The 24,828-nt window shown below is 41.9% G+C and overlaps 1 protein-coding gene across 1 annotated transcript in view; it reads left to right on the top strand.

Annotated features, from left to right (window-relative positions):
• The window catches only part of SLC26A5 (solute carrier family 26 member 5), a 29,075-nt gene extending 5,073 nt beyond the window's left edge, over positions 1 to 24,002 (top strand). Inside the window, exons 3-18 of the mRNA XM_049641339.1 lie at positions 3,080 to 3,190; positions 4,273 to 4,439; positions 4,992 to 5,156; positions 7,084 to 7,236; positions 8,565 to 8,647; positions 13,265 to 13,412; positions 14,693 to 14,806; positions 16,086 to 16,163; positions 16,855 to 16,950; positions 17,159 to 17,265; positions 18,340 to 18,409; positions 18,916 to 19,008; positions 19,693 to 19,800; positions 20,465 to 20,665; positions 21,274 to 21,328; positions 22,643 to 24,002. Coding sequence (XP_049497296.1) covers positions 3,080 to 3,190; positions 4,273 to 4,439; positions 4,992 to 5,156; positions 7,084 to 7,236; positions 8,565 to 8,647; positions 13,265 to 13,412; positions 14,693 to 14,806; positions 16,086 to 16,163; positions 16,855 to 16,950; positions 17,159 to 17,265; positions 18,340 to 18,409; positions 18,916 to 19,008; positions 19,693 to 19,800; positions 20,465 to 20,665; positions 21,274 to 21,328; positions 22,643 to 22,827 — 1,934 coding nt within the window. The 3' untranslated portion in view covers positions 22,828 to 24,002. The remainder of the gene's footprint in view (positions 1 to 3,079; positions 3,191 to 4,272; positions 4,440 to 4,991; positions 5,157 to 7,083; positions 7,237 to 8,564; positions 8,648 to 13,264; positions 13,413 to 14,692; positions 14,807 to 16,085; positions 16,164 to 16,854; positions 16,951 to 17,158; positions 17,266 to 18,339; positions 18,410 to 18,915; positions 19,009 to 19,692; positions 19,801 to 20,464; positions 20,666 to 21,273; positions 21,329 to 22,642) is intronic.
• The last annotated feature ends 826 nt before the right edge of the window (positions 24,003 to 24,828 follow it).

The following is a 24,828-nucleotide window of genomic DNA, read 5'->3' on the forward strand; positions in this document are numbered from 1 at the left end:
CTCTCTCTCTCCCTCTCTCTCTCCCTCTCTCTCTCCCTCTCTCTCTCTCTCCCTCTCTCTCTCCCTCTCTCTCAAAATGAATAAACATTAAATAAATAAAGTCCCTCTAAAACGATGGTAAAGGAGAGGGAAATGGTGTAAACTAGCAAGGACAAAGAAAATGGGAGAGGAGACACTGTGGAGCAGGAAAAAAAAAGATGGCTAGTGATGGACAAGGGACAACGGAATTAGTGGAAGAAGCTGGTATTTCAGTGTGTGCCTTGGGAACGTTGGGAAATTGGCAGCGCTGAGTATTGTCTAAGGTGAGAGGCAGATGGCTAGAAGCAAGAGGATGGGTTGAAAGTCTGTATAATAATTAGCACACACATAGAGACCCAGGTGCCCACACCGGCACCATGCTGTGGATGGAAGGGTGAAAACCATGAAAGATGGTCAGGGGGAATTAAGTCCACACTGAGCTGTGCGCTAGTGAGGGTTCTTCCTTGCCCTGTGCACCTCAGAAGAGCCTCCAAGATCTTGCAGCCCAAAGTAAATGATGAGTTGCCCCCAGAGATAGTGACAATTGGGGGTTCCCCAACCAAGATGCCTACAGTTCATCCAATGGCACAGTAAAGCCCATCAATAAATGAACTGGCCAATGCACATGAGGCTTCAAGGAAGAAAACAAACAGAAAGAAGACCATTGGGTACATAATTAGTGGAGAAGGCAAAATAAAACATTTGTTCTGTAATATCCTCAGCAAGGTGTAAAAACAGATCGAATCCATAAGAACAGGATGTGATTTTAGAAAGGGCCTTCAGAGAACAACAAAGAGCTCATAGAAATTAACAACATAACTAGAATAAAATAGTCAAGAGCTGGAAGATAGAGGAAATCTCCTGGAAATAGAAGTAAACTATGAATACGTGAGCAGTAAGAAAGACAAGAACACCAGGGGATCAGGCCTGGTATTCCATCATCTACTGGCAGTTCCAGAAAGAAGAGGTTAAACATAAGAGACTATCGAAGAGTATTTTCAAAGTTGAAGTACATGAGTTTTCTGACTGAAAGAAACCACCCAGTACCCAGCAGAATAAATAAAAAATAAAATTAGACACACCATAATAAAATATCAGAAGACTGGAATAAATAGAAGATCTCAAAACTTTTTAAAAAGGAAAAAAAGTCACATAATAGTGATATAACAAAGAGGCTGAAAAAACAGAACAGAAAGCCTATAGTTTACATCTGAAACTGATAAATTAAGAATAACATGGGGTGCCTGGGTGGCTCAGTCAGTTGAGCATCCAACTCTTGGTTTCGGCTCAGGTCATGATCCCAGAGTTGTGGGATCAAGCCCCACATTGGGCTTCATGCTGAGCGTAGAGCCTGCTTGGGACTCTGTTTCTGTCTCCCTCCGCCCCTCTTCCTCTCTCACTGTTGCTCTTTCTAAAATTAAAACAAACCACAACAATGCCAACACATGATTTACAGTAAGGTTTCTCAACCCCGCACCATACTGGTAGCAGCCCCCCACCCTCAGTCAGTCATGATAATAAAAAAAAAAATGTCTCCTGACATTGCCAGATGTCCCTTGGGGGGAAAAATCCTCTCAGTTAAGACCTGCTGATTTAGAGAGATGAGATAAATGGTAGAAAAACAGCTTGGGGCACCTGGGTGGCTCAGGCAGTTAAGGGTCCGACTTTGGCTCAGGTCATCATCTCGCGGTTCGTGAGTTCAAGCCCCACGTTGGCTCTATGCTGACAGCTCAGAGCCTGGAACCTACTTTAGATTCTGTGTGTGTCTCTCTCTGCCCCTCTACCACTCACACTCTGTCTCTCTCTTTCAAAAATAAATGTTTAAAAAAAAAGAAAGGCAAAATGAAAAACAGCTAGGCAACTTGGAAGCCAGTGCCTCTGGGTAGCAGAACCTGGAGGCAAGGCAGAAGAGACTCAACTTTTCTTCAGAGCCATTTAGTACTGCTTGGGTTTTTAAACTATGGACATGTGTTCTTTTGAAATAAAAATTAGAACATAGAAATTTGGTTTTTTAAAAAAGACAACATTAAAATGACCATATTGTTACATGTGGAGGAGGGATGCTTCCCCAACTCTTCTCTTGCCAAAATTTTTTCTCCACAACATGACAATGCATGAAGTGAATTTTCTAGTTGTCCAGGATGTTTGGGTAAGGTCCCTGAGCTGAGAACAAAGGGTGTTTGTTGTCTCCATATTCTGAATACCAGACCATCTATGCCAAACTGTAAGTGAATGACACCAAACTGTCTCTTTAGTGCATCACTTCAATAGGATCTATGAGGGGACCAGGTATTATGATAATCGATTTGGAATGAGAATTTTCTAGGGAGAGGTGAAAGCACTGTTTCTCCTCCACTGAAAGTCGAGGAAGGAGGGACTGCAAGAGAACCACTCAGAGCACAGGACACATGTCCCCTCGAGTTTTGGGGGGTTGTTGCTAATTATTGCAAGAAAAACAAAATCTACAGGTAAAAGGGTATACACCTCCCATGTAGGCAGAATGGAGAGCCGGTGGTCATGGCCTGCACTTCCAAAGTTTCTTGGGGTACAGGTGTCAGGCTTTCCCATTGGATAAGTGGGTACCCCGGAAGGTCACCTGGCTTGGCTCATTTGGAAGGTACCTGCCCGAGACGACTGCCTACAGAGGAGCATATGGCAGCAGAGAGAACCTGGAAAAGGTGTAAGAACTGGAAGCTGGGAGTTCCTTATTGAAAAGGGATTCTCTCCCCCCCCCCCCAGAAAACACAAAAACACCCCATTAGAGAAGCAGCCAGCATTTGGCCATCAACACAGATTATAGCTACACCGGTCAAGTAAGACTATCTGCCCTCATCTGGATTGGGAAAGAACAAAACAGAAAAGATCCACCCCCTGGCAAAGAGATGACGAGGAAAATTGTCTCAGCCCAGGAGGAGGATTGGGATGGAATGATGGACAGGTGAAGACACATCTGCTTAAGTTAACATGGCTCTCACCTCTTCATCATACACAACTGAGAGAAAAGTGCCTATAGCCCTCTGGTTTCTAATCTCCCCATTTCTGTTTGGTTTTAATCCCACAGGGTTAGCCTTTGCAATGCTGGCTGCTGTGCCTCCAGTGTTTGGCCTGTACTCTTCATTTTATCCTGTTATAATGTATTGTTTTTTTGGAACCTCCAGACATGTATCCATAGGTAAGAGCTTAGCGTTGCTATTTTAGTACCGTTCTGTTTGGATCTCTGAGCTCTGCAGTGTGCCAAAGAAATAGTGTGTTTGTTACCAGAACCTCTGCTTAATAACTTTTGTTACTGCATACTGCCTTAGAAGAATACACTGCCCCCCCCCCTCCAGATTTCTAGAACTAATAGCTTTCTTATGATCTTGGCATAAAGGAAAAAGATAATTTTCTTGTGTAAAAAGAGCAAATTGTTGAAATTTGTGAGATCTTTAGCTCATAATACAATTTGCTTGTATCTGATTTTTCTTTTTGTTTATTAGTGGCATTGCATGTTCCCAATTTCTATGCACATATTGCATTTTCATCCTATTTTAGGCTCTGGATTGTACATGATTTTTCCCAGTGTATTTAGGATAAGATTTATACTGATTTTGTTAAGTGTTGTTGCTGCATGAGGCTGCCACCAGCAACACATACACGGTATTTCCAGTGGCTGGTGCTGGGTAAAAAATAGCCCCCACACCACCCCGAATTTAGCAGCTTAAAATACTTGTTTCATTATCTTGCATGGTTCCCATAGGTCAAGACTTGAGAAGTGCTCATCTGGGCAGTTCTGGCTCAGGGTCTGTGGTGCAGATTCAGAGGGGAAGCTTCTCTCCACGTGGTTTCCTAATTGAGCTCTCGCACACTCAGGGCCCCAGCACGCGCAACTATTACAGCCGTCAGCTGCATCACTGCATCACCGCATGTTCCCTGGCCTCAGAAGCCACACAGTATCACTTGGCCGCATTCTTTTCGCAACTAGCATGTCACAAGTCCATCCAGATTCAAGGAGAGAGGAATTAGCCTACCTCTTAATGGGCAAATGTCCAGGTTCTAGAAGAGTCCATGGGATGGAAGATATCATCGTGGTCATGTTTAGAGAATACGATCTGTACATACACAGCTTACACACAAACCAGGAGCAGAGGCTTAAGGAGAGCAGGGCAGTTTTACGTCAGTGATGAGTTAGTGACCTCACCTGTGTCTCCTTGCGTACTGGCCACAGCCATGTGAGATATGCTCAGCATGATTTCCCTAATGCTTCATCATTTTCAGGTCCGTTCGCTGTTATTAGCCTGATGATTGGTGGTGTGGCTGTTCGATTAGTACCAGATGATATAGTTATTCCAGGAGGGGTAAATGCAACCAATGGTACGGAAGCAAGAGATGCCTTGAGAGTGAAAGTCGCCATGTCCGTGACCTTACTTTCAGGAATCATCCAGGTAGTATTCACTGATAGAGAAATGGGCTGTCATTTGTTCATTTGATAGATACCTTTTGAGCCCTTGTGGCTGGTCTACGTGGTGGGCAAGGTCAGCCAGCCAAGTCCTGAGATCAGGGTTCCAAGCGTTCAGGAACACCACTCCCCTGCATGCCTTCCTTAAGGTGGTATATATTAGGAACTAGCAAGCTTCAGTTGCATACTTTAAAGATTCCAAAAAGCAAGAAAAGTTTAAAGCAGGACTGATTAGTAATTAGTAATCTCTTGTATGCTTGAAAGGAGCAGGAGGTGACCTTGACCAAACATGCCCCCAGTTCTGAAGAGCAGGGAAAATATGAGTGTGCCCTCTGCTCTGTGGGGCTGCAAGCCACTGCAAACCTTCCCTTGTTTTCTGCATAACCACTGATTTGCGAACCACTTAACTGCTACAGATGCAAGGTTGCAGTGTTAGAAAATGGTCCAGAAAGAACTTGTGTATGTTTTCTGTTGGTTTTAACTTCCTGATCTATCACATGATTTATTTGTTTCTTTGTCATTAAAAAAAAAAAAAAAGTTTTGCCTAGGTGTCTGTAGGTTTGGATTTGTGGCCATATATCTTACGGAGCCCCTGGTCCGTGGGTTTACCACCGCGGCTGCTGTGCACGTCTTCACCTCCATGTTAAAATACCTGTTTGGAGTTAAAACAAAGCGGTACAGTGGGATCTTTTCAGTGGTGTATGTAAGTAAGCTACTTCCTGACTTACTGCTACTTCTTTTTCCCCTCTGTATTTGCCCCTTCTCTTTTGTATCTCTTTTCCTTTCAAGGCTCACTTTTCTTTTTTCCAAGAATTAAAATAAAATGGAAAAGATTTCATTATTCTAAGACTTTTCTGAGAACCCTACAAGGGAAATTAAATCTTAAAGTCCCATTTTATTAATATGTGATACCTCACAAGGAATTTTTTATTAGATCTTTACTTGGTGACTGCCCCTTCACCTTAATTAGCTGAAGAGACCGCTTTTTCCTAGAACCAAATTGTGTTCTCTTTGGGAACTAACATGATTTAAAGGCATTATGCAAGAACACATCTCTCTGCAACTGCTTACTCTAGCAGGCAAAAAAAAATAAGTAAATCTATAAAAGATTTAACTAACACAATTACCCATTTAATCTAATAAAATATATGTAGACCCTTGCACCCAACTCAGAGAAAATATAAATTATTTGCAAGCACATAGGGAACAATGGTGAGAACTGATCATGTTGAAACTGATCACAAACTCTAAAAATTCAATTATTTTTTTCACACAGTGCAATATAATTAGCAACCAATAACTAAATACAGCTTTAAAACCCCCATACATTTGGGAACCAAAAATCCTGCTTCTAAATATTCCCTGAATAGGAAGAAATTATAAAATATTTAAAACCAAATGACAGTTAAGATACTACATATCAGAAGTTCTGAGATGCCGCTAAAGCTAGTCTTGCCCAGAAGGACCTATGGCCTTTGTGTAGGTATTTCTGTGCCTGTCAACATGCTGAGCATGGCAGTGGGTGAACAGAGATGGCCCTTGCCCTCTTAAAACCCACAGTCCAAAGAGAAGATGGATAGTAAACCATTAATTGCATCGATATGTAGTTAATTACAAATTGTGTTAAGTGTTACGAAAGTTGAATAGGGAGTCCAAGAAAGTCATTTTGAGAAAGTGACGTTTAAATTTATTCCTTGATTGATTAGGAATGGAATCAAGCTGTAAGAACATTCCCTGAATAACTAAAATCTTCGTTTCCCACAGTAGCTGATAACATGCTTCCTACTCTGAGATTTCTCTCAATGCCTCATCACAAAAGAGAGCAGATAAGCACTGAGTGTGCCCTAGACATTGACAGGCAAGGTGTGGAGCCTGGACTCAGTGTAACCTACTCTCCCAGAGTCTGAGCATATTGGGGTGCTGAGGCTGCAACCCTCGGAGAAAATTAAGTGACTTTTCTAAGTCTCTGGGCTTCTTCCAAACTTCAGCACTCTCTTGCCTTCGAAGTGCAACTGATCCCTCTTTCATCTGCTAACGTGACTTCTTTCTCCCTCTTTCACCTCCAAAAGTCCTTTCTATGTATTTACCTTTGCATTATTTTGCTGATATCAACCCCTAATCCCTTCCGAATGCTCAGGACTCAGCTTAAGGGGTACTTTACTAAGTATGATAATACTACATTAAGCCAGAACCAAATCAAAAAAACACCAACTATAAGATTGTTGGAAGGGCACCTGAGTGGTTCAGGCAGTTGAACATCCGACTCTTGATTTTGGCCTGGGTTGTGATCCCAAGGTCAGGGGATCGAGCCCTGTGTCAGGCTCCGCACTGAGCATGGAATCTGCTTAAGAGTCTCTCTTTCTCTGCCCCTCTTCCCCACTCGTGCTCGCTCTCTCTCTCTCTCTAAAAAATAAAAGCTAAATAAGATTGTTGGATAAGAATTACAACCATAAAGCTGTATGACTGGGTAAAAATGCCTCCTAATTGGTGAGAGAGAGACATTTCAGTCTGAGAACTTTTAACTAGAAATGCGCAATAAGGGGATGGCTGGTGTGAATTCGTGCACTAGTGTCTCTGTCTATTCAGGGGCCATTGCCTGATGTAAACATCCAGTGTTCGCTGTGTTACAGAGTACAGTTGCTGTGTTGCAGAATGTTAAAAACCTCAACGTGTGTTCCCTAGGCGTCGGGCTGATGGTTTTTGGTTTGCTGTTGGGTGGCAAGGAGTTTAATGAGAGATTTAAGGAGAAATTACCGGCACCTATTCCTTTAGAGTTCTTTGCGGTAAGTCAACTTTGGCCACAGGTGCCTAGTCATTTGGGTGAGGGATTGGGACGGGAGGAGCAAGGAAATTCTACCTTTTTTCCTCCCAGTTCTGCCAAGAGAAGGTTAGAATTTGTCAAGGGGAACTTTTACAAATATATGGACAACAAAGAAAATCTATTAGAGTATAGACAGGGATGATTTTTAAAATACAGATGAAAGCCATCCCTAAAAATTTTAATATGAATTACCTCGGAGTGATGAGATGATGGGAGATTTTTCTTCCTCAAAATTTTTATTGTCTGCTTATTTTATAATGAACACACATAACTTTAATCACGTGAAAAAATTAAGCTGTTTCTATTTTGAAAAGAGCAAGAGACCGACCAAGGTTCCCATACTTTCTTGGTTCCTGGCACTCCTAGGCCAAAAGAAATACCTAGCAGTTCCATTTATTAAGTAGTTAGGTCCAAACAACTTAATACATATTTACATCTAACAACTTGGGAACTATTGTAAAAATAATGCACATGTATTGAAATACTATATATTCTATTACATTCTTAAATGACCACAGTTGTTTATTAATAATGTTACCTTACTGTTGGTTCCCTGCAGCAGCCACCACTGTGAGGGATGGCTGCCCACCCTGGCCAGCCCTAATTGTCAACTGAGTGGCCCACCCAGAAGGTTCTATAGCAACAGTTCTTCAAGATGAAGAAAATTGCTTTCTGTCCTTCTTTTATTTTTCTGTTGCACTTCAGTAAGGGTTGTATTTTACACACCGATTAAATCTATGTCCTGACCATCCAGGAAGGGCTCATGCACAGAGGCACTGTGACCCTGGCTGTAACCGAGATGGGAGAAGACCACTGCGGGGGGCTGGTGGACACCTCTAACCACAGTCGGTGCTGCCGATGTGGAAACAGGGTCAGCAGAAGGATTGTGGATCCAAACATCCATTTTGTAATGAGACCCTGTCAGTATACCACCCTCATACACACTTTTCAGCATCCCTAGTTCATGCCATGTTAGCCAGAAACTCCTTTCAACTACAAAAAGCAAAGCCAGCTCCTGAAACGTTTTATGGCTCTTTCTGTTCACAGTCAACTAGCCGAAGCAAAATAGAAAAGAACTCCAGACCACAAGGAAACTGTAGAGTCCATTTTAATTTTGTGGAGAAGAGCCATTAGGAGAAGTTAGAAATGCTGGAAGCTAACTATAATTCTTTTTAAGCTGAAAGCTGAAAGGGGGAATAGATTTTGGCTTGGCTAACAAACTGAAACTCACTTTGGCAGTGGTTGAATTTTCATCTATAAAAGGCACCTTTGGATTTATGTCTGTTTTAGGTGGTGATGGGAACTGGCATTTCAGCTGGGTTTAACTTGCAAGAATCGTACAATGTGGATGTCGTCGGGACACTTCCTCTGGGGTAGGAGAACAGTTTTAAGTAACAGTGTGGCTTGAGTTATCAACAGATCTGTTATTGTTTCTAACTCTTGCTATAGTATTCTTACAATCAAAAATATCTTTTTTTCTACATACCAAATATCTGAAATTTTGGAGTGTTTTCCTTTGTAGTGTGTATGTGGGGTTTTTTTCTAATCATGGTAAACACACACACAACAGAAAATTTATCATTTTTGTCATTTTGAAGTATATAGTTTAGTATGTTAAGTATATTCACATTGTTGTGAAACAGATATCTCTATCTATATCCCATTTTGTTTATTCATTCATCCAACAATGGACATGGGTGTGCAAATATGTCTTCAAGACCCTGCTTGCAGTTCTTTTGTATAAATACCCAGAGATGGGATTGCTGGATTGTATGATAGTTCTGTTTTTAACTTTTTGAGGAACTTCCGTGCTATTTTCCATAGTGGTTACACCATTTTACAATCCCACGACAATGGGATGCAGTGTTTTCTTTTGTTTCCTATTGTTTCGCACTTCCTGGTTTTTAAAATCTCTCCTTAGGCGGCATAGGAACTAAGAGCAAAAAGACCTAAATCTAGCCTGACACTTACTAGCTGTGTACCTTGGGCAAGTTGCGTCTCCTCTCATAGCCCCGGTCTCCTCCGGGTTAGCACAGCAATCAATGCCTGTCTTGAGGGTAACTGTGAAGCTACAGGAGCTAGTGCACATAAAACACCTGGAGCAGGGGCGCCTGGGTGGCGCAGTCGGTTAAGCGTCCGACTTCAGCCAGGTCACGATCTCGCGGTCCGTGAGTTCGAGCCCCGCGTCGGGCTCTGGGCTGATGGCTCGGAGCCTGGAGCCTGTTTCCGATTCTGTGTCTCCCTCTCTCTCTGACCCTCCCCCATTCATGCTCTGTCTCTGTCACAAAAATAAATAAAAAACGTTGAAAAAAAAAATTAAAAAAAAAAAAAAAACACCTGGAGCACACCTGGAAAGTATTTAAGACATGTTAACTGGAAGTTCTGTGGCTCTTTATTTCAACAAATTTTCTAGTTTCAAATGATATATGCTTTGTCATTAATATTCTTTTGTCTAACTCTATATTTAAAAATGTGTACTATTCTTGGGGCGCCTGGGTGGCTCAGTAGGTTGAGCGTCCAATTCTTTGCTTCGGCTCAGGTCATGATCTCGCGGTTCGTGAGATCAAGTCCCATATCGGGCTCTGTGCTAACTGTGCTAATCCTGCTCGGGATTCTGTCTCCCTCTCTCTATTCCTCTGCTGCTCGCTTGTTCTCTCTCTCTGTCCCTCTAAATAAATAAATAAACACTCAAAATTTTTTTACTATTCTCTTTATATTTGAAGACACTAGAGTAACTATGAGCTTCTCCTCACCTCACTCGGTTCCTCTCTGACATGCTCTGGCTATCTCTGCATCTCTCTGTGTGTCTCTGTCTGTCTCTTGTACTGTCTCTTTCCCTTGCCACCTCGTTTCCAGATGAGCAGAGTCAGATGCCCAGGTTCTGGGCATTGATGAACCTGGCCTTGCCTCTGGTACCATCTAAGAATCTCCTGGGAGGCACAGAGGTAGAGGCTGCTCTTCAAGCCAGAGTTCACCCCCAACACCCAGAACAAGTGTTGAAGGAGGTAGCACACAGTGCACTTCAGAACAACGGATTGCGGTCATGAACATGTCACTTATGATTCCCTGTAAAGGTATAACCCAGTAGTAACACTTGGTTTTCCATTTGGACTTATAAAATACTTTCATACCCACCACCTCCGCTGGTGCCCACAATAACACTATTGACATATGTCCCCTCCCCGTTTTATAAGGTAAGAAAGTTCACTGATTTAGCATCTGTTTATTGAGTGCCTAGTATGTGCCAGGGACACAGCCATTAAAAACAAAAGTAGCCACACAAGCAAAAAAGTGTCTGTCCTCATGGAGCTTATATTATCCAGGGGAACAGGGGAAAGGGATACAGAGAATAAACAGTGAGAAGTGCTGTGAAGACAAGAGAGGCCAGGTAAGGGATGGGAGGGGCTCAGGTGACTGTGTGAGGTAGGCTATCAGAGAAGGCAACATTTGAGAGACACCGGTGAGTCCTAGCCTGGACCCAGAATGCCGTCATCCAGTACTCAGTTGTTGGCCGTTTCTGTTACCTCACACCTGGGTCTCTAACATAATTAGTCATGTGATAAACATTAGTCTTCAACTAGATCCAATACATAATTCTATTCAGTAACTAATCAAATAATTTGATTACATGTGAATTCTACCCAAGACATTCCTTTCCCTATTGCATTGTACCCAAATATGTTGCTTTTCCTCCATGTGTGAGAGCCATATTTTAAAGGAAGAACAGGTTTTACCTTTTCTAAAACTTGGCCACCCTTTCTGGAACTTCGTCCAAAACCAAGCAGAAAACAAAGAATGCTTCTCTGACTATGTATCTACATATCCCAGTACTGTTTCAGTTATCTGTGAGTCTTACTGCTGGATAATACTCCGAAACGAAGTCTTAAAACAACATCCGGTTATTTGCTCACAATTCACAACCTAGGTAGGGCAGCTGGGTGGCTCTGCTTGGGGCCTGTCATGCAGCTGCAGATGTCTGAAGGTGTGCCTGGTGCCAGAGGCTCCACGAGGGCTTCACTCACGTTCTGATACCTCAGGTGGAGGGCTGCAGTGGCGGACAGCTGGCTGCCCTCTTCTCCCCACGTGGTGACTCCGGCAGGGTAGCCAGAGTCTTTCACATGGTGGCTCAGGGAAACAAGACAGAAAAGCAGGAGGTGCCGAGCTGCTAAACGCACTCATATAGCGTCACTGGAACCACATCCAGTTGGTCGAAACCAATCACAAATCCAGCCCAGACTGACCAGAAGAGAAACAGATTCCTCCTCTACATGGGGGGAGCAGCTCCCACAAGTATGGGAGGAATGGTTGGTGACCATATTTGAAAGCAAACTACCACATTTATCTATACACGCACAGTACAGTGTCCAGAAAGTGACAGTTGACTCTTTTTGCTTTTTTAATGTTTATTTTTGAGAGAGAGAATGAGCAGGGGAGGGACAGAAAGAGAAGGGGACAAAGGATCCAAAGCAGGCTCCATGCTGACAACAGAGAGCCCGACGCGGGGCTCGAATTCACAAACCATGAGATCATGACCTGAGCTGAAGTTGGACGCTTAACAGACTGAACCACCCAGGCACCCCGACAGTTGACTCTTAAAGATCCCAGCCATGGCAATGTATCCTGTTTCTTGGTTTACTTTCCTTAACTCATTCCAGAATATGTTCTTTTCTCATATTCTTATTCTGCAATCCCAAATCTGCTACAAGGTCTTCCCTCTTGGCTAATGCTTCTATAGCAAAGTGTAAGGGAAAGACAGTAAGTTTTATAGTCAGAGCTCCTGGGTTTGACTCCCTCCTCCATCTTGGGCAAATTATTTAACATCTGCAAGGATCCATTTCTTTCCACCTATAAATTAGGATAATAATGGCATCTATCTAACAGGATTGTTGTAAGGACAGATAACATAGGTCAAGTATATGGCACGTAACATAGGCTTAGTATACATTCAGGTTTTTTTTTTTCCTTCTCTCCCTTCTTTCCCTCCCAGAACCTGAGACACCACCCCCTTCATCACTAGGATATGACACAATAAGAGAAATAGTTGCAGGGAGGCAGGTTCCCATGTTTTTTGTGGTACTTGGTGGATGAGCCATTTGACCTTGGACAAGTTGCTTAGTTTCCCTATGCCTCATTTTCTTCATCTGTAAATGGGGAATATAGTGGTGCCTAGCTCACAGGGCTAGCAGAGATAAATAAGCACAGAACTTGGCAGAGAGGCAGCACCTAAATAAATCATGGCTATTGTAAAAAAAAAAAAAGAATATAGTACATGAATTAATTGTTATTTAGACCAATGCTTTGAATTGGATCAGGTGCCTCTGAAAACCTCTGTCGCCCCCTCCCCCCATTCCATTCTGGGGAATCCCTATTCTGTTCCTTTACGACAAGGGTTCCAAACTGTAAGAATGGACCACAAAAACTGGGTTCTCCACTGCCCCCTCCAATTACCCAGGACTCCCAGGTGAGTCCCAAGGAGTATAATCTTCCGTTGCTCTTTTTTCATGTTAGAGACTCACCTGAAGGGGGCCTAGAAAGCAGAGTCCTTACTTGAAATAACAAGGGGGAACAGTCTGGATAGTCGTTCTCCTCTCAGATGGCCCTTGTTGAGCACCCTCCCTGAGCTCAGACTTGGGTTCAAATGTCTTGTGCCATCTGAGCACTTCGCTGACCCTCTCTTCCTGTTCCATGTCTTACTTACACCTGCCATACAGGGTGTCATGAGGTATGAGGTTACTCCTTTTCTAAATAAAACGGCATCTGATGTCTCCTGATAACCCATTCAGGTAGAAAGCTGGTACTCTAGGGTTGGGGCCTAAAAAGAACCTGTGTGTGTCAAAGAGGGCGCTCCTTTTTGCCAAAGCAGAGCAAACAAGTATCCAAGCATTGATCGCCTCATTTGCAGATGATGCCCTTTTGAAATGCTCCCCTCTAGTTGCATGTTTTTTCCCAGTGGTCACAACGCTCAGGTTAAAGTCAGCTTGACCTTTCAGGCTACTACCTCCAGCCAACCCGGACACCAGCCTCTTCCACCTCGTGTACGTGGATGCCATCGCCATAGCCATTGTTGGATTTTCAGTGACCATCTCAATGGCCAAGACCTTGGCAAATAAACATGGCTACCAGGTGGATGGCAATCAGGTAAAGATCATTAATTCCCTGCAGATACTTCATTGTGGTATAATCATCCTGCTATGCTACATAAGGCAAATGAATTGGATTTCTCTATCTTGATAGAAAAACTTCTAGTTTGATGATGTATTTATTCAACACTACATTTTTTTTTTCATTATTTATGTGCATTAGATCATCAGAACACTGAGGTACAGAGTCCTACCTCATGTTACAGCTAGGGGTCTTGTTAGGAAGATGAAATCTCTGATCGGAGGCTCTCAGTTTGCCACACTCTGACAGACGTTGGCCCTGTTTTTAAAGCTCACAGCCTGAGAAGCAAATGTTGTTCTAGAACCGTTCTACTCTACAGGAAGACTTCTCTTTGTTCATTAAACTTGGAACATATGATTCATCACTCAAACTCCACATTATATTCTTTGCCACCTCCTTTTATAACTATCTACTGACTCACTATCTACAGATAAGGTATTTAATCTGAATACCATAAGCCATAATTTTGGCATGACGATGACTATTTTAACACACCATACATTTCTAAGAGAAGATTATATGCTCCGTGTTCACACAAGACACAGTGATCCAACTAGGAAGACAGGACGTATCCCTGAGAGCAGGACTCACTCACTGGTCCTAGGAGGACACTGTGGCATGTGTCAAAGAGCAAGAGATCGAGCATTTAAAAGATGCCAATGGTTCTATACACCAGTAAATTACTCGTAGCAAAAATATTTTGTCCCTTGCTGCAGTTTTCTTTAAAAAAAACAAACCTTGGGGCGCCTGGGTGGCGCAGTCGGTTAAGCGTCCGACTTCAGCCAGGTCACGATCTTGCGGTCTGTGAGTTCGAGCCCCGCGTCAGGCTCTGGGCTGATGGCTCGGAGCCTGGAGCCTGTTTCAGATTCTGTGTCTCCCTCTCTCTCTGCCCCTCCCCCGTTCATGCTCTGTCTCTCTCTGTCCCAAAAATAAATAAAAAACGTTGAAAAAAAAAATTTAAAAAAATAAAAAATAAAATAAAAAAAACAAACCATTTTTAGTGTAGGAGAGTGTGTTTGGCAAAGAGGGGACTAGGTAGTGACTGCAGCTTTTATCTCTGACAGAACAAGAACTCTGTTTTTCTCCCACCTTATTCAATAATCCCTATTTTAAACTCATGCCCAACAAACTCTTGTATCTAGAAAAAGAATGAAGAGACAGCTTCTACTGTTGAAAATGTGTATTAAATGGGCCATCATGCCCTTTTTCCTGAAGAATGACTGACCTCATGTGTGCTTTGTTTCCCCCTGGAAAAGGAGCTCATTGCCCTGGGACTGTGCAATTCCATTGGCTCACTCTTCCAGACTTTCTCAATTTCATGCTCCTTATCTCGAAGCCTTGTTCAAGAGGGGACTGGAGGGAAGACACAGGTGTGTATGCAACTGGCCTCTGAGGACTGGTGATTTGGGGTGGTAAACTTTAAAATTTTTTTTTAAGTTTATTTACTTTGAAAGAGAGTGAGAGAGCTGGGCAAGGGTGGAGGGAGGGAGGGAGGGAGGGAGAGAGAGAGAGAGAGAGAGAGAGAGAGAATTCCAAGCAGACTCCACACTGCCAGCATGCCACCACGGGGCCCAATCCCAGGAACCATGAGATCATGACCTTAGCCAAAATCCAGAGTTGGATACTTAACCCACTAAGCCACCTAGGCGCCCCTGGGATGATAAACTTTAATCCCTTGATCCTATTCTGAACCCCAGCAAAGCTTTTCTGTCTGAAGATTGATGCTCCAGTGAGCTGTGTAGTGAATCAGAGAAAGGCATGAATGATTGAAGCAAATCCCAAGAACTGAATCTGTAGGAAAGAGGTATATTCTCCGGTTAAATTGAAAATTCTACAACACCACTAGCTGCTACCAGTAAACCTCAAAGTTCACGCATAGGATGTTGTCATGAAAGCCTGGGACTGGGTATGGTCAGGATGCCATTAGTGCATCCAATAGAACCTTCTGTAGTGACAGAAGTGTCCACTGTTTTGCACCATCCAATATGACAGCCACAAACCACCTGTGGCCCTTGAGCACTTGATACGTGAGAAATGCAACCAAGACCTGAATTTTTTAATTGTACTTAATTTTTATTTTAAAAACGTAATGGCTACATGTGGTTGGTGGCTACTACATTGGGCAGGAGAGTCTCATTTGACTGTTGTGGGTCTCGAGTCAGCACCATTATCTCCTTTCCCTCGCCCCTGGCAAGGGCATTTTTACCAGGGTATTTAATCATTTCAGCCTCTGTATAGAAGCTCTAAGAGAGGGGCACCTGGGTGGCTCAGTTGGTTGAGTGTTTTGACTCTTTATTTCGGCTCAGGTCATGATTTCATGGTCATGGGATCCACTAAGTGTGGAGCTTGGGATTCTCTCTCTCTCTCTCCCTCCCTCCCTCCCTCCCTCCCTCCCTCTGCCCCTCTTTCCTGCTCGTGCTCTCTCTCTTAAAAAAAAAAAAGTAAATAAAAAATAAAAGCTATAAGAGAAACTGAACTTCAGAAAGGGAATGGGAAGGAATATTGGTGTATGTAATGGTTTTGATGACTTGTTTGAACCCATATTTTCTTGATCTTCCTGCAGTGATTATCAAAACACTAAGATCACCTCTGCCCCACCTCTTACTCATGTCTCCTAAAAGCCCCTTCTGTGTGTCTTCTCTCGTTCAGCTTGCAGGTTGTTTGGCCTCACTAATGATTCTGCTGGTCATATTAGCCACCGGGTTCCTCTTCGAATCATTGCCCCAGGTGTGTAGCTTAGATGTGGGGTGATCTTTTTCCATGTGTAGGGATTTTTCTATTTTATTTGTTTGCATTTCTGTGACTGTCTCGTGGGTTTTTACTGTAACCCTAGCAGGGTGGTGTGAGAAAGGCCAAGGCTGGAGCCAGGATCCTGCTCCACAGTCTACAGTTCTGCCCCACAATCTGGGATCTTGGGAAAGCCATCTCAACATCTCTGGGTGTCCGTTTCCTTATCTGCAAAGTGGGGGTTTGGACTGATTAATCTCCAAGGTCCCTTCTCTCTTTGATCTTTTGTGACCTTATACTTCCATTAAAAATCTGAGATGGCCTTCACTCCTAAGACATTTGTTTGCTGATCTATTTAATCTAGTAGAGATCAGGAATGATACAGAGTGGAGAAAATCATAACCTAGGAAGACCAGGAGTGAACTAATTCCTTGAGTACCAAGTTTAATTCTGAACCTCTTGACCACCATGCAGGTTTGCTACTAGGATATATGCCTGGTTTTCCAAGGCCCATTTTAGCTAACCAAGTCCTGAAAATCCAGGTGTTCATGGCTCCAAACGTACCATCACTGCTGCGTGGGAAGTGAGTGGGGAGAGGATGTGGGGAGGGCAGCAGGAGGACAGTGAGGAGCCAGCAAAGGGGGCTCTGTGGACACAAGAAGAGAGGCACGCATCATGTGCTCTGTTTCAGGCTGTGCTGTCGGCCATTGTGATTGTCAACCTGAAAGGAATGTTCATGCAATTCTCAGATCTCCCCTTTTTCTGGAGAACGAGCAAAATAGAACTGGTAAGTAACACAGGTGATTGTTAGGTTAATATGTCATACAACATGTGGATGATGCTGATAAAAATGTGAGAAAGCTACGTTAGTGAAGTTATTGTATGTAGTATCAAGTTAGGCAAGGTTAGGTACTATGTGTATGTGTGAGGGGAGAGAGAGACACTTAGGAAATTTTTACCATGATTCTACATAAATCTTTCTGTCTTTTGTTTAGACCATTTGGCTGACCACTTTTGTTTCCTCCTTGTTCCTGGGATTGGACTATGGTTTGATTACAGCTGTGATCATCGCTCTGCTGACTGTGATTTACAGAACCCAGAGGTGAGTGTACAAATTGGGATGGATGTGGGTTGTCCTGCCTGAAATTGTGGTGTTGACTTTAAATATATCCAGTTTGTCGACAGATGCCATTAGACTGTAAGTATCTTGATTGTGGAGGTAATGTTCCCGGAGTCCAGTATCAGGCGTATAGGGTGTATTCTCTGCAAGCTTGTTGAGGGAATCCACCCAGAAAAACAGCTAACATTTGTATTATGTATTCTGACTCACACAGTATTTATGCATACCTGCTAAGAACACCAGAGTATTGTAGCAAGACCATGGAGTGTCAAATCAAAGACCTTGAGCCATATTCTGGCTTTGCCAATCCCTCTGACATTGAACAACTCACTCCACTAGGCCTCAATTTCTCATCCACACAACAGTGGAAATAAGCCTCGTACATTGGATATAATAAGGTAATATGAGGTACTCAAATAGTATCTGTCATCATTACAGTACCCAATTTGAGCCACCTTGTCCTATAAAAAGAGGAGGACTCTCCAAAAATAATGTTTAAAATCTATTCAAACCAAACTGAAGAAAAGTTCTAGGCTAATTTGAGATTTTTCATTTTCTCCCCACACCTTCAGCTGACTACCACCCCCATGGGTCAGAGCCTCTTACGGGAGACAAAAAGAAAAACTCCTCCCCTACTTAAGAATAAGAGTAGGAAGATAGTTGTGTCTACTCGGTGGATGAGAATTTGAGTTGCACATTCCTTGGCATAGCTTGAACTTTGCACAGTTCACTTTTGCCCCCATCTTTAAATGCCCAAGTCTTTTGTCCTAACCCGATGGGGGGGGGGGGGGGGGGTGTGTGTACGGTCTGTGTAGTGTGAGGTATATGTGCTGTGTATGTGTGTGTCGTGTACGTTCGGGGCAGGGTGTGAGGGCCTGGATGGCACTGGGATTGTGATACGTATGAACCCTCTGCAAAGGTACCATACAAGGATCAAGTGCCCCTGAGTTCACTAGCAAGTCCCTACGTGACATGTAAACATGCCAGACCTCATGGTTGAACCACATACGGGGGCCTCAACACACTGGTATTTTAATACACTTTCTCTCTCTTCAGTCCCAGCTACAAAGTGCTTGGACAGCTTCCTGACACTGACGTGTATATTGATATAGATGCATATGAGGAGGTAGGACATTTTTCTGTCATTTTAAATGGTTGTAAGTATGTCATGTGATCAGCTGACTATTATTTTTATGTAGGGCAAAAAGTTGGGGGCTGGAAAAGAAGGAAGTGTAGTAGTCAGAGTGAAAAGCTTGCACTTCAGGGCACGTGTTTGACTCAGCCGCTTTGGCATCCGACTCTTGGTTTTGGCTCAGGTGATGATCTCACAGTTCATGGGACCGAGCCCCTGTCAGGTTCTGCACTGACAGCACAGAGCCTACTGGCGATTCTCTCTCTCTCAAAATAAATAAATATTTTTAATGTTATCAAAGAAATATGACAATGTGTATTTTCAAGGCTTTCTTCTCAGAACTCCTTCCTCTACGTGGGATAGTGACAGAATTTTATCTGAACACTGTAAGAGGGCCTTTTGTGACTTTTGTGTCGATTTTCAGGTTGGAGGAGGGAGTAGGTGCAGTTTGACTCTGAAATATTTCCATGTGTTAAATTTGCTCACATTTTCTTTCTCAGGTGAAAGAAATTCCTGGAATAAAAATATTCCAAATCAATGCCCCAATTTATTATGCAAATAGCGACTTATATAGCAATGCTTTAAAAAGAAAGGTGAGTCATGAGAAATGGATTATTTTTGAGGGGACCTGTGGATTGACAGGGGTGTGAGGGACACTCAAATGTCTTCATATGCCTTTTACACTATATCATTCTCTCCCTTTCTCTCTTTATTGTGGTAGAATACCCAGAAAATTTACCATTTTTGGTAGATTTACCATTCAGCACATGGAATTGAGTACATTCACACTATTGTGTACCCAACACCACCAGTCATTCTTGTTTATCATATACATATACTACCTTCTCAAAAAAAATTTAAGAAAAAGAGTGAAAAAATATTTTTAGGTTTCCTACTCTTCAGATCATGTGGGTTCCTCTGGTCATGGTTAGAACTTCACTCCACACTGCCCAATATACAGAATATCTCCCCGTCAACCCACATAGTCTCTTAAATATAAGAATCTGAGAGTAAGTTTGAAAAATGTTACTTTAAACATTCTCTTCAATACTTTGGCGTACTCACTGCTGCATCCTGCTAAATATACACAGGAATAAGGAAAGTTACTCATGCTCCTTTAATGAGAGTGACTCAGTTCACAATGTCTGAGGGAAAGGTAGAAGTGGGGGGATTACTTGGCATAGAAAACAGTCAGATGGGGAGTCTGAAGATTAATTGCATTTGGTGGGTTCCTGGGAGCCAAGACATGATTTCGCATATATTGTTCTTCCGTAAAGACTGGAGTGAACCCAGCGCTCATAATGGGAGCAAGAAGAAAGGCCATGAAGAAGTATGCTAAGGAAGTTGGAAATGCAAATATGGCCAATGCAACTTCTGTCAAAGTGGTGAGTGGTCTCTTCATTGTAATTCTCCCTCCTCTTAATCTGCACCACCCCCCACCTTTATTCACGATGGAAGCCTTAACACAACAGGAAGCCCCTAAAATAGGAAAGCTTAGAAACAATCTAAGTATCCTCTATATTATTAAAGATACGTAATAAAGTCAGCCATGTGTGAACACTTCTGAAAAAAGTAAGGATATGAGCCCTGGAAAACATTTGTTTAAATTAAGATCACACAGTACCTTAATAAATTTTTACCATGGGTGCTTCATATAGATTTATTCAGCTGACAGTAAAAAAACAAACAAACAAACAAAACCCACACACCTCAAAGGCTGGATTTTGCTATTCAAGCCTTATGGTAACTCACGGTCATGCTGAAGTTCATGGAACTATTTTAGAAGTGGGGAGAAAATGGCTATGATGACAAAGGAGAGTGGATTTCATTGGACAGAAACAAGAGGAGGAAGAGACGAAAAGAAACTGAACTAACACTGAATAACATATGTTACACATCCTTTTTCTGTCACATTGCAAGGCTAGGATGTGGCAGTCATTTTAGACAAGGTTTGGTAGAGTCAGTAGCTTGACAATATAGGGACTCATTTTCCCCTATAAATGAATGTGAGCTGTTCATAGACTTCTGGTTTGGTGTAACTGTTCACAGGATGCAGAAGTAGATGGAGAAGATGCCACAAAGCCTGAAGAAGAGGATGACGAAGTAAAATACCCCCCAATAGTCATCAAGAGCACATTTCCTGAAGAAATGCAAAGATTTATGCCCCCAGGGGATAACATCCACACCATCATTCTGGATTTTACACAAGTCAATTTTATTGACTCTGTTGGCGTAAAAACTCTGGCCGGGGTAAGCATCATCTTAAATGAGTGGTTTTCGTATCTCTGTTGCCATCAGTAAAATGAGAGTTGAACTAGGGTCCCTTTTCAACTCTTAAAATTCTTCTTTGTTGTTGCTTTTTTCCACTTTTGATGGTGGAAAATTTCAGAACTATACAAAAGTAAGGAGCATTGTGTAACGAAGCCCCATGTAACTATCACTCAGCTTCGACAGTTCATCAGTTAATGGTCAGTCGTGTTTCATTCAGCCCACACCCGCTTTCCACTGCTTTTACTTTAAAGCACATCCCAGTCATCAGTCACCTCTTGGTGAATATTTCAGGATACGGCTCTACAGAGGATTCTTCTAAAAATCAGTACCTTTATTCCACCTACATAAAATTTAACAAGAGTTCCTTGAGAGCCCTCATGATCACTGTCCATGTAAAAATTATATACAAAATTAGTTTTAAATGATTAGCTCAAAAATGCATAATTTTTTAAAATGCATAATTACGAGGCCCAGTAGCTCAAGCGAATGAACTAGTGTCTTGTATCAGGAGATACATATTGGTAGACAGAGACTTGCATCTGGCACGGAGTCAAGAGAAACTAAACTTTATTTCAACATTATTACAGATTGTAAAAGAATATGGAGATGTCGGTATTTATGTGTATTTAGCAGGATGCAGCGGTGAGTACATTTCTAGAATGGGGAGAAGCTTTAACACTTTAGTTTTGTTTCTCTTTTTTTAATAGCATTTTAAAAGTTTGGAAAGATTGGGGCGCCTGGGTGGCTCAGTTGGTTAAGCGACCAACTTTGGCTCAGGTCATGATCTCACGGCTTGTGAGTTCAAGCCCCGCATCAGGCTCTGTGCTAACAGCTCAGAGCCTGGAGCCTGCTTCAGATTCTGTGTCTCCCTTTCTCTCTTTCTCTCTCTCTCTCTGCCTCCCTTGCTTGCTCTCTCTCTCTCTCTCTCAAAAATAAACAATAAAAAAAAAAAAGTTGGGGAAGATTTTCTCTTAATTTTTGTTTTTGGCAAAAATGAAAATTATTCTGAAAATCACTCTAAAGCTAGCTTTGAAATTAGCCACTTCCAGGCACCCCTTTCACTGGGCCATTGTGGCAGGCCTCCTGACCTGGATGTGGAATGAAGGAGCGTATAAACCACTGTTCTGGGCTGGTACATTTAATGATTATTTAAAGGCTGCCTTAAACATAGTTCTATAAAATCATTTAGGTTTTTCCATACAATGCCTGCTATTTTTGCTTTATATTAAATTTTGGTTGAAACCAAAAAGTGCTTGAAAATGAAATCTACATAGACATCGCTTTTCACCTGCCAGATGGGCAAAAAGGAAAGATGTCTGCAAACATGCTCTGTAGGCACCCTGTGGGACAGCAAGTGCTCATAGACACTACTGCCGGGAGTGCAAAATGGAACAGCCTCTGTGGAGGGCAGGGCGGCATGATCTTTCCCAACTACAAATGCACTTAACCTTTAACCCAGCACTTCCAGCAACGTGCTGCATGTATTCAAAATGACACATGTACGTGGTTGATCAACTGTAAGCAGTTGTAGAAACTGGTTACTGTCTATAGAATAAAGGACTGGAAAAACCTTAAGCATCAAAGAAAAGGACCAGTTCAATAAACTCGGGTATATCCACATGATAGAGTATCATGTAGTGGTAAAAAAAAAAAAAAAAAAAAGTAAAAAATATCCAGAATAATCTATATATAATGTTAAAAAAAATACTTTGGGGTAAGAAAAAGGGGAAAATAATATATATATTTGTATTTACTTATATCTGCATAAAGAAATACTGAAAGAAAATGCGAGAAAGTAGTTTCCTGCAACTGGGGTGTGATATCACGGGGACAGGGATTGGAGTGACACTTTTTACTCTATCACTGTAGTATTTAAACTACCTAAGAGTGTTAATTTTTTTAATGTTAGACACCGATACCCAAAGTGTGGGCTAATTTTCCTTTCTTCTTTTATAGCACAAGTTGTGAATGACCTCACTCAAAATCGATTCTTTGAAAATCCTGCCTTGAAGGAGCTGCTGTTCTACAGCATTCATGATGCAGTTTTAGGCAGCCAGCTTCGGGAGGCGCTTGCCGAGCAAGAAGCCACCGCCGCCCCTCCGCAGGAGGACTCAGAACCCAACGCCACTCCAGAAGCTTAGAGGAGGAACCCAGCTGGGATGGGGTACGAGCCTCTGGGAAATTACTCACTTACACATTTTAAGTACTAGACACTAGACATCCCCCCGCTAAGGGTAAATGCTAGTAGTCAAGGTTTGATTTGGAGGGTGAATGACGCACATAGCAAGATGTATCTTACTTGTGTTTTTTTTTTAATTGCATTATTTCAAAGATAAATTGTCCCTCTTGCCTGCATTTACTGTGCAGTGACATTCCTGTTACCCTTTAGTGTTACCTTTATAAGCCGAGCGTTCCAGAAGTTATTTCCTTTAATTGCTTTACGTACCAATCATATATGCTTTCACCAGATGGGTAGCATCCTTACTTTGGTACTTGCTGGTGTACAGACTTTCTGTAATCAGAGCTAACTAATAGAAGGGGCACACCCTCAGTTTTCTAGAAGTTCTTTAAAAATAACCTTTTATTACTAAAGAAGCATTATGAGTGCAATAAAAAGAATAGAAAAAATAAACTAAAAACATTATATTGCTACCATTCAAAGATTATCACTAACACCTTAAGGCATATCCTTCCAGATCTTTTTCTGTGCGTATATACTTACATTTTTTAACCAGAGTAAGATCATTTCTACATAGTGCTCTGTAAGTCATTTTTCAGTCAACAATCCTTGTTTCCTCATCTGGAATACTTTTACCTCAGATCATATTCAGGTTTCCCCAGTTGTCCTCAAATTTATACTTGGTCTGTCCAGACTAGTATCCATTCTGTGACCTACCACTACAACTGGTCATGTCCCTTCAAGTCCGTTAAGTCTATCTTAATCCAGTACAGTCCCTTTTATGACATTGAGTTGTTGAAGAGAGACTGGGGCAGTTGTCCTGTAGAATCCCCATTTTGTTCTTTCAAGGTGTTATATCGCTTGTCCCTTTATTTCCTGAATTACCTGTAATCTAAAAGTTTTATCTAAAAGCTTCATGGATTTGAATAAAACATTTTTTTTTTTTGCTGGAATATATCCTAGATGAGACACATGCTTTAAATCTCATCACATCAGAAAACACATAATATCTAGTTGACCTACCACTAAATGATGCCGATAGCCTCATCCCCCACTTACGTTTTCTCCATTGTGACTTGTGAGTTTTCTATCTGGTTTTCCTTTGGCAGCGAATGAATGCCCAGTTCCCATTAGCCATTCACCCAGAGGTTTTAACAGTGATAATCCTTGCTTAAATCAATAATTTTATTAAGGCTTGAGATTTTTTTTTCCATTTCTCTCATTTCTTCAGCATTTATTAGTTGGTGTTTCTTTGTAAACTACAGCTATTCCTCCTCAACCTGAGCTATTTGGTCATCCTTAAATACAATCCTTTCTTACTGGAAAGGCAGGTTAAATGCTTTATTTTTTCCATTTAACTATCAACTTCAAAGTAAGGAGCTGGTTTAACGGGCAATGACATAGTAGGCTCTTTTACATTTCTCTTTTTTTCAGTGTAATCATAGGCTCGTGTATTTTTACAGTTTTAATGTTCCTCAGTCCATTATAATAATTCTTTTTGGTGCTCATTTGTCACTACTGTGACCAGTAGGCGCCCCTAGAACTTCTGTTGCTGCTAATAGTAAAGTAACCTTAAAGACCATGTATTTAAGAAAGCTAATTTCTTGATATAACTTAGTATCTTCCTTGGAAGTCCATAATAGTTATCAGTTAATTCTTATCAGACCCAGGGGGGGTAAGCCTATGAATGAGTAAAATGCCTATTTCAGGCAGTCTTCATAGTTGTTCAAGTGGGGGGAGAACTTTAAGCCAATTCGTCATCAAAAAGGTCTTGCTCTTGTAGTTCTAAGTACTACCTCACTCCAAATCAAAGCACAAGTATTAGCCAACCTGCCTAAAGCCTCCTCTGCTGAGATTTCCTGCTAACAGTCCGTTTTTCAAGTATGTTTTCTTACTGACTTCTTTTTAGTTTTCATAAAGAAAACACTGCCAGGAGAAAAGTGGGCAGATCCCAGGAAAGAGT

The sequence above is a fragment of the Panthera uncia genome, chromosome A2 (genome assembly GCF_023721935.1).
Source record: "Panthera uncia isolate 11264 chromosome A2, Puncia_PCG_1.0, whole genome shotgun sequence".
Classification (NCBI taxonomy): domain Eukaryota; kingdom Metazoa; phylum Chordata; class Mammalia; order Carnivora; family Felidae; genus Panthera; species Panthera uncia.